Source organism: Zonotrichia albicollis, chromosome 24 (assembly GCF_047830755.1).
Source record: "Zonotrichia albicollis isolate bZonAlb1 chromosome 24, bZonAlb1.hap1, whole genome shotgun sequence".
Classification (NCBI taxonomy): Eukaryota; Metazoa; Chordata; class Aves; order Passeriformes; family Passerellidae; genus Zonotrichia; species Zonotrichia albicollis.
This window is the reverse complement of record NC_133842.1, coordinates 8,157,613-8,175,118: the sequence shown is the minus strand read 5'-3', so window position 1 is coordinate 8,175,118 and position 17,506 is coordinate 8,157,613. Positions and strand designations below refer to the sequence as shown.

Sequence of the window (17,506 nt, the reverse complement as noted above, 5' to 3'; positions counted from 1 at the left end):
TGGACTGAGGGAGAAGACCATTGACCCTCACCACAGAGGTGGTCAATAGTAATGGGGTTACCATTGTTGTCTTTTGCTGTGTTTGGATCAGCCTGTAAGCTTGGGAGAGCATCTTTTAGCAGTTGTTTCAATGCTGATTCCCATAATTTGAATTCCGTGGATGTCATGAGACATGAAAAAATTTGTTTTAAATCATGTGGAACCACAACAGTCCTACTTAATTCAGAATTTAAAAGGCCACGGAAATATGGACTGTGTGTACCATATTCTTTATGAGATTTACAGATCTCTTTAATCAATTGTCGTCCAAAAGAACTCCAATTAGCAGTTGGGGCTGCTCCTGCTTGAGCTGCAGGCTGAAACGTAACAGGAGCCAGTGACAACATGGCACCATGCATTGGGTCTGCTGTCCCCTGCTCTGTATCCCTTGAATCAGAAGCATTGGGATCACAGCTACAGGTTTGGGGACAGGCAGTGGGTGTGTCCCCACCGTGGGAACCCGGGGAGGGGGCGGGGAAAGGGAGCCGGCAAGGGGCGGGGAAACCGTGGGAACAAGGGGCGGGGTCAAGGGGCTGGCAGGGGGCGGGGATACTGTGGGAACAGGGGGCGGGGTCACCTGGTGACATCACGTCAGCAGATGCCCCCTGGGAGGAGTAGAGGGGCGGAGCTGAGGGTACTGCAGGAAAGGCGAGGGGAGGGGGGAAGGTGTCACGAGGAACAGGAGGAGAGGGGGATGGGGATGGAATTTTGGAATGCTTAAGAGGATTTTGGGAAGAAGAAGACCAGGTTTGGGAAGATGCCACGTGGCATCCACCATCTTGTGGACCCCCTAGGGACTGGGGGCCATTTTGGACATCACTGCTCTCCGAAAAACTAACACGTGCTCGGGATTTTTTTGGGGAAAGAGGTTTAGGGGTTTTAGAGGGAGAGGGAGGAACAGGGAGAGCAGAGGCACATGGCTTTACATTTGGCTTTTTCTCTATTTCCTTTTGTTTGAGCAATGCTGTTCGAATTTGCAAACTCCAGAACACAAATTTAGCTGAGGGTAATTTGCCAGATTGTCCTAAGGTTATCAATTCATTCCCAACTTTATCCCAGAATTGAATATTGTGGATTTCTTCAGGGGAAATGTTTGGGAACTGCAGAAAAAGCCATCTTATAAACTGTTTCAATTTTCCTTTAGAGAATTTCACATTACTCTTGATTAAAATGCTAACAATATGATAATACACTCCCCTTTGTACAATGCTAAGTTTGGAACCCATGTTAAAAAGCAAAGTACTTAATCCCGCCTGACCAAAAACAAAGCTAAAATCAGCTACCAATTTCTAAAAAAAACCACAGATAGAAAGCGATAACGAGCAGACAAAAGCTTCACAATGCAGCTGTATATACTGCTTTTAAAATTCCCGGGCAGCAGCAGCAGGGAGCTGGGACACGCCCTGCCGAGCCGAGGCAGAAACAAAGCCTCCCCCGCGGTGGAATGCAGCAGCCACTCCCGCGGAGCAGAGACAGCAGCCACTCCACGTGGCAGCCGAAACCGGGACGCCCCCCCCCCCCCGCCGCCGCGTGTGCAGAGCACTCCCGACCCCGGTCCACGTGGAAAGAGAGCCCCCCCTCTCCCGCAAAGAGAAAGAGAAAGAAAATCTCCTAACACGTGTCTGAACACGCTGCTGAGCCGGGGGGTAAAGGGCAGAGAGCGATCCCGCTCCGGCGCGAATTCTAAAAAACAGTGAAACACGCAGCAGGAAAGCTAACACTAGAACGCTATGAATTCTCGTCTGTGGGGCTGCGCAGCCAAAATGCAAAGGCAAAAAAGGAACAGAACTCGCGGCAGAGTCTGTTTTTGAGCTTCTGCTCTACCGAAGGCAGAGATACTCACGTGAAATGGAAGCTGTAGGCTGGGTACAGGCAGGTCTCCACCGGAAAAGGACTTCTCTCTGGGTGTAAGAGAAGCTACCCTTTTCTTCCTCTGGAAAATCTGTTCACCACAATGAAGCAGGGCTTTCCAAAGGCACCGAACAGTCCACGAAACTTTTTCTGGGAGTATTCCCAAAGTCTCTAGCTGGGAGTCTTGAAGCCAGGCTCCTTTCAGCTGGATGCACGGCTGGCAGAAGCTTCTCTGAGGAACTGCGAGTCCGTTTTCCGGCTCAGGGTCGAGCCACCCACAGGGACGCCAATATATTAGAATATGTATCCCAACATAACCAGTTAGATGGTGCCTAGGCCAGTTCTGACCTTCGCTGCTTGGCCAGAGGCAGCACTGTGGTGTTTAACCGCAGAGATACCTTGGCTGGCGGCAGAGTGCAGCGGGGCACAAGACAGGACTCCGTTCTCCTCAGGAGAGAGCTTCTGGCGATGGTGAAGAAAAGAAGGGAGCGGATTCTGCTAGAAGGTAGCCAGATGTTTATTCCATGAGCACAGATATGTCTGCACTGGGCTACTGCTGATAACAGAATAAGGCCACATGGTCTCATTCACATTTTAAGCTCAGGACAGGGGAAGGGGAGGGGACAGGTGAGTCACCAACCAGGTGAAGGGGCAGGGTCTCCAGGTACTAGGGTCACCTATCACACGACGCCTTGCTGGTATGTTAGCCTGATTGACAGGGCACACTCAGCGAGGGGCGAGGGGGAAGGGAGAAGGTAAAACAGGATATTGCAACACACCACAACAGTGGGGGAGGGGGCAAGTGAGTCAGAATAGTTCCTTCCTTTTTAATACAAGCATACCTGAATTTAAGCAGGGACACTGGGTGAATCATATCGGGGCCTGGTTTGTAAGCCTTGTCTCTAGCAATTCCCACCAGTCTGCAAGCATTTTCAGTAGAAAGGGATAGATAGGATTTTACAGCACATGCATCTTGATTCCATCTGCCCCGTTCCCTCCCCCATCGAAGATCCTGGGCACGTTTCCTCCTCTGCTCCTTGGTGGCCCCAGGGGAGGCTCCAGAGCCCTCCCTGTGTGTGGAACAGTTGCTGCAGCACCGCTGCACCTTCATGCAAGCAGTGTCCAAGGAGCAACTGCGCCAGTTCAGTCTGAAACGGAATCCTTAGTGCACACAAATGACAACTGGTGTTATAAATTATCAAATCGTGAGCCAAAATTGTCAAAAATTTAGCAAAGATTTATTAGTTTGTCTGCAAGACCGAAGTTTGGTCTTCAAAACTACCACAGACAAAGAGACAGCGTCAAGCCCAAGATCAGCGCCGGGTGAACACAGATCTGACATCCCCAGTGTCAGAGTCTCCCCACTTCACACTTGCGGCTTCACGCAGTGAGGTTTTATACAGTTTATTCTGCCTGAGGCAAAGATGACCAAATTTTCTTTGTGTCTCTTCACATGCATCACTGTTGCTTTCCATGTGCAGAGGTGGACAAAAGCCTTGTCCAGGTGTGCCATTGGTGTCAATAGGCTCCGGGGAAGCCCTGTATTCAGATATATCAGGGTGGCACTGCTGACTATCTTGATAGATGTAATCGGCAATGCGATAATTGCTTTTGGGTGGCTCTTGACATCTCGGGAAACCAATGATCATCACCCTGGAAGCTTCTATTCTTAGATTAAGGCGTCAATGGTTATCTTAACATGTGTCCAGGAACTAGTTGAATCTGAATAAGACAGCTGCTCCCGGCCAGGGTAATCAAAAGACGTGGCTTGGATTTCACAATATTTTATACCATACATTAATAGCATGAATTATCCCTACCATATATTACAGCAACAATGCTACATGCCTACACAGGGACAGGAAGAGGGCAGAACCAGAGACCATCGTGGCCTAGCAGTGAGCTTTGGGTGTGCCTGAAAGCAAATGGAGCAGCAGCAGCAGGGAGGGGCTGAGACTCGGAAGCATGACCGTCCCAGCGGCTGCAGCGCTGTCAGGCAGTGCCTGCACGCTGGGTGCAGTTCCGACAACTCTGCTCTCCCCACAAGCTAGGAATCGCAGCCCCTGCCTCAGAGCCAGTCAGAAACCCAACCAAGTGAGACCAGAGGCAGGGGCCCCTTCCCCTCTCTCTGGGGCATGGCTGCAAAACAGCCGCAGCTGTGGCTTCCTGCGCCTGTGTTTGGGCTGTGCTGGGCCCAGAGCCGGCCAGCTTGTGCTCCGCTGTGCCAAGAGCATTCTGGGCAGGCAGGCAGGCAGAAGTGCTGCTTGCACAGTGGGGAAGGGGCTGACGAGAGCCTCCTGCGGGAACAGGGCTCTGCTCCCTGGCTGGGAACAGCCCGATTTTGCTGCCGTGAGCGCGGGCAGGAGTTCAGGCACTTGAACGTGCAGCAGGCAGCTCTTGTTTCTAGGGGGGCCGGGGCTGCATGCCACAAGGGACATGAGGAAACAGGCTCAGGAGAAGGAAGATGAGCTGAAGCTGGAGTGCGTGTGCTACAAGGTGCAGAAGTAATTGAGCCTTGCCAGGGTTTCTTAAGTGTGTGTTGGTGTTCCCCAGAAAATGGACACATCTGGGGAAATGCCTTTGGATGAGAGGGGCTTGCTTCCTACGCAAAGTGCTTCCCCAGGAGCCCCCAGTGAGGTAGGTGCAGCTGTCTCCCTTTGGCTGCCTGCGCTCCTTTCCGTCCTTGAGGCCCCTTGCACTTGGCAGAGGGGCGTGGCAAGGGAGAAGGCTGTGAAGAGCAGCTTTGGCATCTGCCTGGGCCTGCAGAGCCCAAGCCAAGCACCAGCGGCAGAGTGTGTTCCCCCCCTTTGAACACAGGACAGAGGGGGATAATCTCTGTCCAGCCAAGAGCGCCAAATGCCTCTCAGAGAGCTGGGAATTCAAAGGCCTTTATGCACACATTCATGCCATCTTCCCTATCTGCTGTGTTTTAACTCTTGGCAAGATGCGTTTGCCTCTTGCTTGCTGGAAGCTGCTCTGCTCCAGGGCCGGCAGTGAGCTGGGCTGTGCGGGCTGGGCACTGTGGAGAGTCCTTCCAACCGGGCACACCATGGGTGGGGAGGGGGTGGCCCCGGGGCAAGTGGCAGCAGTGACCCTTTGTGACACGGTGCAGCAGGTTCCCCGTGAAACCAAAAGGGACAGTGTGTCTGAGCAGTCCTTTGTGACATGCGCTGACATAGGGGCTGGTGGCGACATGGCCATGCCACAGTGCTCGGTGCACATGGCGGGACGGGAGGTGACAGAGCGGTGCTGTGAGGCGACCCCGCACAGCCGGCTCGTTGGTTGCTGACCCGGAGCTTTTCCAAGGCGTTCCTCCTGCGACTGGCCTCACGGCCAGACCTCAGGATTCGGTGACTCAGAGCTTTTCCTAGGCATCTCCCATCCCTGCAGCCGTTGCCCTCGTGGCCAGCCTGTGGGAGCTCCATCATTCACCAGGAGTCTCCTGTCCTTCTGGCAGAAGCCCTTCGAGAGCAGAGTGCAGGACTTGCTGTCCTGTAGCCTTCCTGAGGCTCCTCTGTTGAAGGTGCCTGCAAGGCACAACTGCAGCACTCGCTGACTCGGGCCTTTGCCAAGGCATCTGTCTCGAAGGTGCCCTTGAGGTCAGACAGCGAGATGGCAGGCAGGCTCAGTCTGTTCAAAGGGCTTTGGGGGAAGAAAAGCAAAGGCCCTGCAGCTGCCCCAGGGCAGCAGCTTGCAAAGCCACAGCAGTTGCAGCCACTGCAGCACGGTGAGTGATGGACCTGGGCCGCAGGGCCTGTGCCTGCAGCCGTCCTGGCCCCATCCCATCCCATCCCATCCCATCCCATCCCATCCCATCCCATCCCATCCCATCCCATCCCATCCCATCCCATCCCATCTCTGTGGACACGCCCATGGACGGGATGGGACAGGGGCCATGGCTGCCCCCCCGATGGCCATGCTCCATCCCCTGGGCTCCCGGGGGGCTGTTCCTGCCTGGGGAGCGCAGGGCTGGGCTGTGTTCTCTGGCCTCTCCCACAGCCCCTCAGCTCTGGCTGCGCTCGCTCTTTGCCAGATGCGGACAAGGACTGGACTCCAGAGCAGGAGCCCACCCGTGGCCGCTTCCACCGAGCCGCGCAGGTACCCAAAGCCATCCCCACCTGGGCTGGGTCTGCTGGCACTGCTCGGCTGGGCCCCGCACTTGGAGAAGGCCATGGAACGTCCCTCTCTTCCCACCCGTCCTTCTGCTGCAGACACTGCAGAGGTTCCTGTGCCTTCAGCGCAAAATGACTGGCGTCTCCACACCCGAGGGCACGGCCGAGCCCAAATCCAGGCCCAGCGAGCTGCGGGCAGAGGCTGCTGCCAGCACAGTGTCCTCTAACCTGGCCGCCAGCTCTGACTGGGAAACGGATGAGGGCTGGGAGGAGGCTGACATGGCCCTGACAGAGGGCATGGCCACCACCAACACCATCCCACAGGGCATCCCAGAGACTGAGGCCATGCCCACACTCACTGTGTGTCCTAGACCTACTCTGGAGTTTTTCCAGAAGGGTTTTTATTCTCTGCAGCTGCCTGGGGCCAGGGCTGAAGGCCTCCCAGGATCACGCAGCCCCTCAAGCCATGTCCGCTGGCCCCCCTCAGCCCCATCACAGTGGGCTGGGAAGGCAAGCACTTCTTGGGGGAAGCTGCGCAAGTTGCTCCCTTGGACAGCACTCCAAGTCCTCCCTATGCCGCTTCCTCCAGGTGCAAGGTTCCTTGTGGTGAGTGCCATGCTGCAGAGACTCACGTCCTGTGAATCTGTGGACACCGGGCTGCAAACGGCCATTGTCAGCCTGACTGAAGAACACCCTGCCCCCGTGGTGATGAGCCTCCTGCGCTGTGCCCCAACGTGTGATGGGTACGGGGCAAAACTGCTTCAAGAGCTTGGTGCTCGCTGGCCCGGAGGGCCTCTTGCCCTGTACAGCCTGTCCAGCGGGCTCTGCCAGACAGGCAAAGAGCACCGGCACCCTCGGGCCCCTCTGTTTCCTGAGCTTGCTGCAGCTGCACGGGACACGGTACTGACGCACAGCTCTGGTCCCACAGAGCCGCCGCGCTAATGTGGAGAGCCATGGGCACCTCGGAAGTAGCCCAGTTAGAACATCCGGGACTTATCGGGGCAAGGCCACCTATACAATACATATATTTTACTATGACTCAAATGCCACCTATACCCCTGCACCACTGGGGCTCACTTGTTTCCTTCCTATGGAGACCATTGTGACACTGGGGAGCATTGTGGAACCAATGGGCCATGGTGACACTGCAGGCCCTTGTGGAACCTGTTACACTGTAGGAACTTCTGGAACCAAGGAGAACATTGGGACACTGCAGGGTACCATGGATGCAAGGGGCCATTTTGACACTGTGACACTGTGGGGCCTCATGGAATCAAGGATATCTTTGTGGCTCTGTTGGGCCGCATGGTCCCAAGGGACCAGTGTGAAGCAGCAGGGCTTTGTGGAACCAAGAGGCCATTGCTACATTTCAGGGCCTTGTGGAGCCAAAGGGCCGTCATGATCCTGTGAGGCACCGTGGATCCCTGGAGACCATTGTGGCATTGCAAGGCCCCATGGAATCATGGAGACCCTTGTGACGCTGTGGGGCCCCATGGAACCAAAGGGCCACTGTGACCCTGCAGGGCCTCATGGAAGGAAGGGGCCATTGTGACACTATGGGAAGTTGTGGAACCATTGGGGGGTTCCACAACCCCCCAATTTGGGCATTGGACACAGCAAGGCTTCATGGAACAAATAGATCATTGTGACACTGTGAGGCCTTGTGGAACCATGGAGACCATTAAGATCCTTAAGGACTTGTCTAACCACGGGGCCAATATGACACCTGAGGGCATCGTGGAAGCAGACAACATCTGTGGCACTGCAAGGCTTCATGGAAGCACAGAGCCATTGTGACACTGGAGGGCCCTGTGGAAGCAAGGGAAAACCAAAGAGGTATGGTTGCCTTGGTCTCCCAGGGGTCACCTGACAGATCTGGCTGACCTTGGAATGTGGAAGGCCGCTCCCATCTGCCCCTGAAACACTGGGGATCTGCACTTTCCTTCTTATGGAAAAGAACTGACCATCTTTTCCAGGTATCCATGGCCAAAATTTGCATTCCACCTCCAAATTTCTCTGTATCCAAGTATTGCTGCCAGACTAAAGCTGCCAGGATGGACAGATCTGGCTGGTCTTTAACTTCTGAGTGGCAGAACTCACCTGTTTTCCAAACACTGGAAAGGGCTCTGTGCTTTTCTTTTATGGAAAAAATCATCCTTCTCCAGGCAAAAAAATTCTGAAATTAGGATTCCACATTCATAATTTTGAATATCCAAGGGTTGCTCCAAGCAAACCTGCCAGGACAGACATGTCAGGCTTCCCTTGGCCTCTGGTGGTTGCTGTTCATCAGCTCCTGAAACATGGGCCTCCGTGGCTTCCTTCCTGTGGAGACCAATGTGACACTTGGGAGCCTTGGGACATGAAGGGTCCACTGTGGCACTGCAGAGTACCATGGATCCAAGGGACCATTGTGACACTGTGGAGCCTCATGGAACCCAGGACATTTTTGTGGTTCTGTTGGGCTGCATGGCCCCAAGGGGCCAGTGCAAAGCAGCAATGTGGCCAGTTAGCCCAGCTGTAACTTAGAGTCACCCATATTTTACCCCAAAAGAATTTGGCAGGAGTTTCAAGCCCTAGAAATCATTTGCTTAACATGTTCCCCCATAAGCCTTTAGTGTTGCTGTGCTAACTTGTCCAAGTGTCTACTCCCTTATTGGTTACTTGTTTCCCCTAAATGGTTATTGTTCTAGTTTTCTACAGCCAAGTGTCTATGTTGTTGCTTCCCTTTCGTCTCAGGTCTTTGGATCCTGCCCCTCATAGTGTTCTCAACTTCTCCATGTTTATTGTTTTTCACCCTGTTGTTAAAGTTCCTTTTAAACAACTCCATCAAACTCGCTCCTTTTCATTTTTGCCACCCTGACCCTGAAGTCAGGGAGCCAGAGAGGTTTGTTGCAGCCACCTTCATTGTGACATTTGAACAGGGACCATGATATTCAGGGCTCCCTGTGTCAGTCACATCAGCTGGGGTTAGCTGATGGATAGGCCAGTGCTCACTGGGATTTTGCATTGTGCCGGGCCAAGAGGATTCAGGGTTGCTTCAAGGGACCTTGCCCAGGATCTGCAGGGACGATGAAGGTTTCACCTCTATAGGATCGTAGGTGGGTTTGGGGAAATGCAAGACATTTATTGCCCATTTTGCCGCTGTGTTTTTACAATACACACCCATGTCACAACATTGATTTAGGGTGTTTCGGTGGCTCTTCCCCATAAGACAGAGAAAGAAAAATGGGCAGCCAGATGTCCACAGTAGAAAGGAGCATATATGGATCCTTTAAGTTAATTCTCACTGATCATGACGAAATATTTTCAAAGAACGAAAAAATATCAATCATGAGGTGGATCATTAAAAATTTTCCAGATACCTCTGCTGTCGAAATCCATACCACTGAATTTTGGGACTCCATGGGAGTTAAACTGTACAACCTTTTGATCAAAACAGACTCCATTGCAGCCCACATGCTCCCCATGTTCCTACACCATCCTTGAGACCCCTCACCAGCAAGTAGTGTGTTGAAAATTCAATCCGTTGGTCACTCCTAACTCGGGACCTCCCCCCAAACCTTGATAAAGGTCTGCCTTTATCGGACCTTCCATGATGGTCCAAGATGGCAATGGCCACGCAGTCTTGGAGCATTATGACCTGGAGAGTTAAGAGGGAAGGAGCCTGAATGTGGCTTGTGAGACTGACCATCCTCCCTCCATCTTGGTTCCTCCACTTCCTGGTACCACAACCTTCTCTTCCGCCCTGAACGAACCTCCAGACTCCACCCTCACAACTGCAGGTCACACCCCCACTCTCAATCATTCCACCTCCACCCTGGGCCATGCCTCCAAAACTCCGTCCCAGAAGTCTGCCATCCTAAATCAAAGCCCTTCCTCCCCAACACCTGACAAAATGGCAGTGCCCTTTACATCACCCTCCAGCAACAATATAACCCCTATGGTCAGAGATACTAAGCCAAACTGTCACACTAATTTTAATACAAATTATTCTGCTCCAAGTTATTCTTCCTCCCCAGAAGAGAGTTTGGATTCCCCAGAGCCACATCACCCCTCAACCCCAGAAAATCCCTGGGAAATGATCCAGAAAGAAGCAGCTAAGCAAGGAGAGTGGTAAATAGTCTCAAAACTCCTTGTTATCCCCGTATGTTATGAGAGAAGGGGGCAGAATCCCACGTATCAGCCATTGGTTTATGGGGAAATCAAGGATCTATGTAGGGCAGAAAAAGACCATAGGAGGGACTTACCTTGTTTTAATGGCCTAATGAGGGCCATGTTTACTCCACATGTCGTAACCCCCTATAATTTAAAATATATTTTGACCATGTTGTTGTCACCTACGGAATACACCCTGTGGGAAGGGGATGGAAGTGTTTGCTAAATCAATTAATAGCAGACTATGCTAATAATGAGGCAAGGGTGGAATTGACAATCAACCATCTAGCTGGAGAGGGACAACACAGCCCACTAGATAATCAAGTAGTAGGTATCTCCAGGGAAGTATTGGATGATATCAAAGAGATGGCTTTGCAAGCTTTAATCCAGGTATCAGATGGTAGCACCCCCGGTTTGGACTACCTTGAGTGGCTGCAGCTAAAGCTTTAGGACAATTAGACCATTTTGGGTTCCTGTTAAGTAAGCAAACCAATGCTACCTCCCTCACATTGAATGGCTTGCTCTCAGACACAGAGACCATCAGACAGGCCACCTTGCACAACAGCGATAGAGTTTTTACTCTGGGCACATGGGCATGGCTGTGTAGACTCTGAGGGCATGTGTGGCATGAACCTCTCCAGCCACAGTGAGTCAATCCACAAGAGCATTCAGGTACTGAAGGAAGGGTTCAAGAAGCTTCAAGTGGAAAACAAAGACTGGTTCAATAAACTCTTCCAATCCAAGAGACTAAAGGGTTGGATGATGACTAGCTAAAACAAGACTATTAATTCTCTTAGTGGTTGTTGTTGTATTGTTAATTGTTCCATGTTTTTTTTGGTGCTTTTAGAAAGCCTTTTAAAATTCTTTCAGTTCCATCTTTGTTGTAAAACAGAAAGGAGGAAGGTACCCAACACAGGATTCTCATGGACTCCTTGGAGGAGAGAATTGGAGGCCAGGATGGCACAAAAACCTCTCAGAGACTCAGTGTGGGAAGGGAAATCCTTAAAGGCACATGAAAGTATTCTTAAATCCACAAAGTACCTTAAAATCCTTGAGTATCTCCAGGCATTAATGAGCTCCACTCAGTAGTGGAGTGTCAGTACAAAGCTCTCAAGGGACTCATTAACGCAGATAATTGGGGCCATGATTGCACAAACCTCTCATGAAGTCTGTATCAAAAGGAAAACACCAAGTACCTTAAAATAACTGAAGTACCCTGAAGTATTAATGAGCCCCACTGAGTGTTGTGACTGACAAAGCCTCTCCAGGGACTAACTACAGCAGATAATTGGAGGTCATGATTGGACAAACCACTCAGAGACTCCAAGGCAAAAGCCAAACCCAAAGTCCTTTGAAAAACCTGCAGAGAGGCTCCCAGCACAGAGGCAGCTCCTGGCAAGGGCAGCGCTGCAGAGACAGCTCTGGCCAGGAGCAGCTGCTGTGCACAGCCCAGCAGGGCTGGGGCACTGCCTGCAGCCACCCTGGGCACAGCACAGAGGGGTTAAACTCAGCCTGGGCTGGGAGCACAGAGCAGAGCTCACTCGGGGCTCACTAGAGCAGAAATCATCCCAGGTTTGAAGCAGTCATTCCCTGGCTGTGGGAAGAGAAGCTGCAGTTCCTACAGGGATCTCCTGCAGCTGGCACATCCCACAGCTTTGAGGACCTTTCAGGAGGACTCTCAGAGCTGCTCCAGGGCAGGGCTGTGGCCCTAGGGCAGGGCTGGCTTTCCCTGCTGCCCCAGCCCAGGCACAGCCCAAGGCAGCTCCTGTTGCCAGGCTCTGCTGCAGGGCTGAGAAGCCGGGGCTGCAGCCAGGGGTGCCAAGGGCTGTCCTGCAGAGCAGGGTCCTGCAGCCCAGGGTGCTGTGCTGCGGCTGGGACTCTGCTGCCTGCAAGGGACAGCTCTCAGCCGGCCCGGGGAGCTGCTCCCAGCGCTGGGGAGAAGCTGTGGGGGGAAGGAGCCACCCTGAGCAGGGCAGGGGCTGCTGCTGAGAGGGGCTGGGTGGGGCAGGGCTGCTCCCAGCTCCAGACCAGCCTGGGCACAGCTCCGGAGGACCCTTCCCAAAGAAGGTAAGCATGGGATTGCTGGAAAGATCAGGAGCTTTCCTGAGAGTGTTTTCAATTTCCTTATTGGAAAAGCATGGGAAAGTTGGGGTGATGACAAAAAGGTTTATACATTTTATGCATTTTTATATACTCAAAGCTCTGTTAATTATCATTATATAGTCATAAATCTACAATCCTTACTTAACACTACTACATTCTTAATTAACAGTATTAAACTACTATTATGTACTTATGTAATTATAATCCTTAATTAACTCTTGTACATTTCCTAACCTTTCTCTTGGATTTTAGAACAATAAGCTCACTGTCTAAATACATTTCTGAAATACTGTCTTATCAGTCTTATTATCCAATAGTTTTATTATCAGGAAGAGAACCTACAAAAACATTTTTCTAATTGACCAGAATGTGAACAATCAGAACAAAAAGTGAAGGCAAAGAAGCCCATGGACCCACTCCAATGGGTTGACCCAGGAGTGTGTCACTGCGGCAACTGAATCTCCTATTGGATGTTCTTGTTAAATATCCTAATTAATCAACCTTAATAAATTGTTGAAATCAGGGGCCAGGATGTGCTACTTCCCCACTGGGACACCTGGACACTTCCAATAAATGTCTCTTTTTTATTTTACTGTTCTAACATTTTTGCAAGGGTTTTTTTTCTCTCTTGATTATAGACAAAAGGGGGATGAGAGAAGCAGAACAGTAATTGTAAACCCAGAATTACAGAACATTCTGAGTCGAAAGGGACACACAGGATCATCCAAGGAATGTTTGAACATTTACAGAGACTCCAGAATTGTAACTTTGGGTGGCCAGTCTCTCTGCTGGGAGCCTCCCAAAGGGCCCTCAGCCACTCCTCAGCCCTGGACAGCAGCAGCATCACCTTTGCAGGACCCAGCAGGGCTCTCCTGAGCTGCCCTTGCCCAGCTGCACACAGAGCCTGCCCCAGCCAGGGCCCTGCACACAGGCAGGTTTCTGTAGGGCCCCGGCCAGGGCACACAGGCTGGGATGGGCTCTGTGAGCGCTGGCAGGGACAAGGCTCCTCTCAGGAGGGAATGTCCAGGCCCAGGGAGATGCTCAGGGAAGGAGAGGGGGCTGAAGAGAGCAGTTCTGGGGGCAGGATGAGGGCACTGTTGGTGTGTGGGAGGTGCCAGGCACAGCTGGGCACGGGAACACTGTCCTGAGTGCCCGGCTGTCTCTGCCCTGCCCTCTCAGGCACAGCACCACAACATCTTCTCTTGGTTCTGCCCTGCCCTGATATTGTCATTGTTATCTGCTGCTCTCAGGGAGGCTCTGGCATTTGCAGCTGCTGAGTCTGGCTCTGCCCTTGGCATTCCTGCCAGGCAGTGGTGTCCATGGGAATGGGGTGTCCAAGCTTCCCTGGCACCTGTGGGGCTGTGGGCAAAGCAGTCCATGGGAAAGGGGAATGAGCTGAGTCCACTCCCTGAGATCCCATCATGGGCACAGCCAGGGATCTCCTTGCTGTGCCCTTCCAAGCTCTGAGCTGCCCTCCTGGGTGCAAATCTGTGCCAGAGCCTCTGGGAGTTCCACAGGGAAGGGCAGAGCTGCCAGAGCTGAGGAAATGCTGCTGTGTTTGCGAAGGGAGCTGTGAGTGTCCTTGGCACAAGGGGGTGCTGAGACCTTGCCCAGAGACTTTGAGAGAGGGTGAGAAATTCAGGGGTCCCTCTGCTCTGAGCAGGGTCTGGTTTATCCCAGGGTGACCCAGGAGTGTGACTGTGCTCTGACTACAGCCAAAGGTGTAAAGCAGGGCAGCTGGGAACAAGCCCATCCAGCCCCTCTCCTTCCCTGAGCCACAGGGAATCCTTTGCCTCTCATATCTGTCAGTGGCAAACTCTGAGTGCAGCAGAAATGCTGGGGATTTCTGATCTCAGAGAGCCAGGAATGATGTGTGGATAGGAAAACACTTCCTAAAACCAACTCCTGCCATCATTTGGTCTTGGGAGTGCAGATGCTACCAATCCTATCTCCATTAGGAATGATTCCCCTGACAAATCCTGAACATCCAGCCTTATCCCTCTGCTACATGGCCACAAACCCAGAGCAGCGGGGCAGGGATGGCTCCAAGAGAGCCCCTATGCACACCCCTGGCTGCTCCTGGCACACTCAGCAAGAACAACTGGAGCTCAGGCACAGACCTGGATGAAGGTTTTCCCAGAGGAGGAACAAGGCTGGGTGAGTCCCAGTGGGACAGGCTGCAGGGAATAACCCAGGCTTGGCTCAAAGCAGCCTCTCCTGACTTGTCACTGTCCTTTCTCCATGAACAGATCCCCATGCCCAGCCACAGCCAATGTCCAACAGCAGCTCCATCAGGCACTTCCTCCTGCTGGCATTGGCAGACACGCAGCAGCTGCAGCTCCTGCACTTCTGCCTCTTGCTGGGCATCTCCCTGGCTGCTCTCCTGGGCAACGGCCTCATCATCAGCGCCGTAGCCTGCGGCCACCACCTGCACACACCCATGTTCTTCTTCCTGCTCAACCTGGCCCTCAGCGACCTGGGCTCCATCTGCACCACTGTCCCCAAAGCCATGCACAATTCCCTCTGGGACACCAGGAACATCTCCTACAAAGGATGTGCTGCTGAGCTCTTTTTCTTTCTGTTCTTCATCTCAACAGAGTATTCCCTTCTGACTGTCATGTGCTACGACCGCTACGTGTCCATCTGCAAACCCCTGCACTATGAGACCCTCCTGGGCAGCAGAGCTTGTGCCCACATGGCAGCAGCTGCCTGGGCCAGTGCCTTTCTCAATGCTCTCGTGCACACGGCCAATACATTTTCCCTTCCCCTGTGCCATGGCAATGCCCTGGGCCAGTTCTTCTGTGAACTCCCACAGATCCTCAAGCTCTCCTGCTCAAAATCTCACCTCAGGAAACTTGGGCCCACTGCAGTTAGTGCCTGTTTGGTAGTTGGCTGTTTTGTGTTCATTGTTTTCTCCTATGTGCAGATCTTCAGGGCTGTGCTGAGGATCCCCTCTGAGCAGGGACGGCATAAAGCCTTTTCCACCTGCCTCCCTCACCTGGCTGTGCTCTCCTTGTTTGTCAGCACTGTCATGTTTGCCTACCTGAAGCCCCCCTCCATCTCCTCCCCATCCCTGGATCTGGCCCTGTCAGTTCTGTACTCGGTGGTGCCTCCAGCCCTGAACCCCTTTATCTACAGCCTGAGGAACCAGGAGCTCAAGGCTGCAGTGTGGAGACACATGACTGGATGCATTCAGGAACATTAAACTGCTGGCCAGTTTCTGCAAATCACTTGTAATAAAAGCATCTTTGATACTTCTTCCTGCTTTCATTTTGAAAGTTTTTTCCTTTACTTTGATTTTTTCATTCTGTCCACAAAGTAAAGCCATTCTTTTGCCATGTCTCATTTTGTTTCTCTCCACTTTCCCATAGCCAGCGACTGTGTCAATGAGGGGCTGCACTGTCAGTGCCTTTAAATGAACTAAAGGATCTCCCAGCAATGTTTTCTGCAGAGATGCCCTTTTGTTGCCGTCTCTGGAGCTGCAGCAGCAATGTCTGTGTGCAGAGCTGGGGGCAGATCAGTGCTGGCCCAGCAGCTGTGCCCAGCAGCAGCAGCATTTGGTGTTGCCAGTGCTGCTGCCGTGGCCCTGCCCCACTGCCCTGGTGGCCCTGGTGTTGCTGCAGGGCCTGAGTGCTCTCGGGGCCGGGCACAGCCCTGGGGTGGCAGTGCCGGGGCTGCAGCAGGGACAGGCCATGGCCACTGCTGGGGCAGCGCTGACGCCTCAGCCCAGGGCCTGGGGGCTCCAGGCTCCTTGCCCAGGCTCTCTCAAGAACAGGCCAATGCTCAGCACAGAAAAGCCCCGTGAGCAGCCCCAGGCTGGCCATGGGCAGGCTGGGGGCCAACAGCATGGCTGGTGCTCTGCAAGGGCCCTGGGGCAGATGGGAAGGAGCAGCAGAGCAGGGGCTGATCCATCCCCAGTGCACTGCACAGCCCAGGGCAGCGTCCCAGAGCGTCCTCATGGAGCTTCCAACAACATCCCCCCTCTGCAGCCCTGGCCTCTCCCCCAGCTCACACAGGTGCCCCATCCTTGCAGGCACAGACACGGCAGCACTGGCTCAGCAGCCCCTGTTTGCATTGCACAGAGCAGGGGGAGCACCCCCATGCTGTTGGTGTGGGGACATGAACCTGAGGGAGCACAAATGCCATCAGCCCCTGGGACAGCAAGGGCTGGGGGACACCAGGGAAACCACTCAGCTTTGTTCTGGCCTCTGCAGTCAGCCAGAAATTTGTTCCCATCAGCTGGGAGTTTCCTGTGCCACTGCAGATGCTGTTGCTCAGAGCCAGGGCTGCCTGGCAGCCACCCCCAAACTGCCTTCAGTATTTCATTGGCATCACCTTTGCTTTCTTTCCATTTCCGTTTTATTAATTTCTTCCCATTGCCCAGCCCTGTTCCCTCCCCTGCAAACAGCCCATCCCTGTTTGCCCTTTCCTCTCTGGCCCCATTCCCCATTGCAGTTCCTGACTTGGCACCATGGGAACGTCCCTTGGGGATCAGGATCATCCTTCAAGTGCTGCAGGAATTGTCTGCAGGCTCCTGCAGTGCCTGGTGCTGCTCCCTTGCCAGAGGCACCCCAGGCCAGGGGGGCACATCTGGGCTGCTGTGTCTGGCTCTGGGGCTCCCTGTTCTGGGCAGTGAGGAGGAGCTGCAGAGGCTCTGCAGGACTGACAGGATGGGCTTTGGGGCTGGCAGGAGAAGCTGAGGGACCTGGGCTGCTGGAGCTGCTGAAGAGGAGTCCCAGGGCTCATCCTGCAACTGCTCCAAGGGTTCTTTCATAGAATCCCAGAATCAGGAAGGTTGGAAAAGACCTTGGAAATCATCAAGTCCAACCTGTGTCCTGCTACCGCCTTGCCTCCCCTCATCCTCCTCTTCTCCAGGATAAACCACCCCAGCTCCCTCAGCCGCTCCTCACAGGACTTGTGCCGCAGACACCTCACCAGCCTTGTTTCCCTTCTATGGGCACGCTCCAGCCCCTCCATGGCCTTCCTAAATTGGAGTGCCCAGAACTGGACACAGCACTCGAGGTGTGGCCTCACCAATGCTGAGTGCAGGGGAAGAATCACTGCCCTGCTCCTGCTGGCCACACCATTCCTGATCCATAGGAGTGCCAGTGGTTTTATGAGGGAAATGGTGGGGAGAGGGTGATGACAAAGTATTATTGATTTTCAGCCATGAAGGGTCTTGGTTTTCACATCTGCTTTGAATGCATTAGAAGGTGTTGGGGGCTAATATCAAGTGCCATTGCTGA

General features: G+C 53.2%; 1 protein-coding gene across 1 annotated transcript; it reads left to right on the top strand.

The window, feature by feature from the left end:
• Window positions 1–5,083: 5,083 nt before the first annotated feature.
• On the top strand, window positions 5,084–15,465 carry LOC141731651 (olfactory receptor 14I1-like). The gene is made up of 5 exons (XM_074558065.1): window positions 5,084–5,141; window positions 5,924–5,988; window positions 6,102–6,399; window positions 6,592–6,837; window positions 14,510–15,465. Exons 1-5 carry the CDS (start codon window positions 5,084–5,086, stop codon window positions 15,463–15,465), a joined length of 1,623 nt encoding a protein of 540 aa, XP_074414166.1.
• The last annotated feature ends 2,041 nt before the right edge of the window (window positions 15,466–17,506 follow it).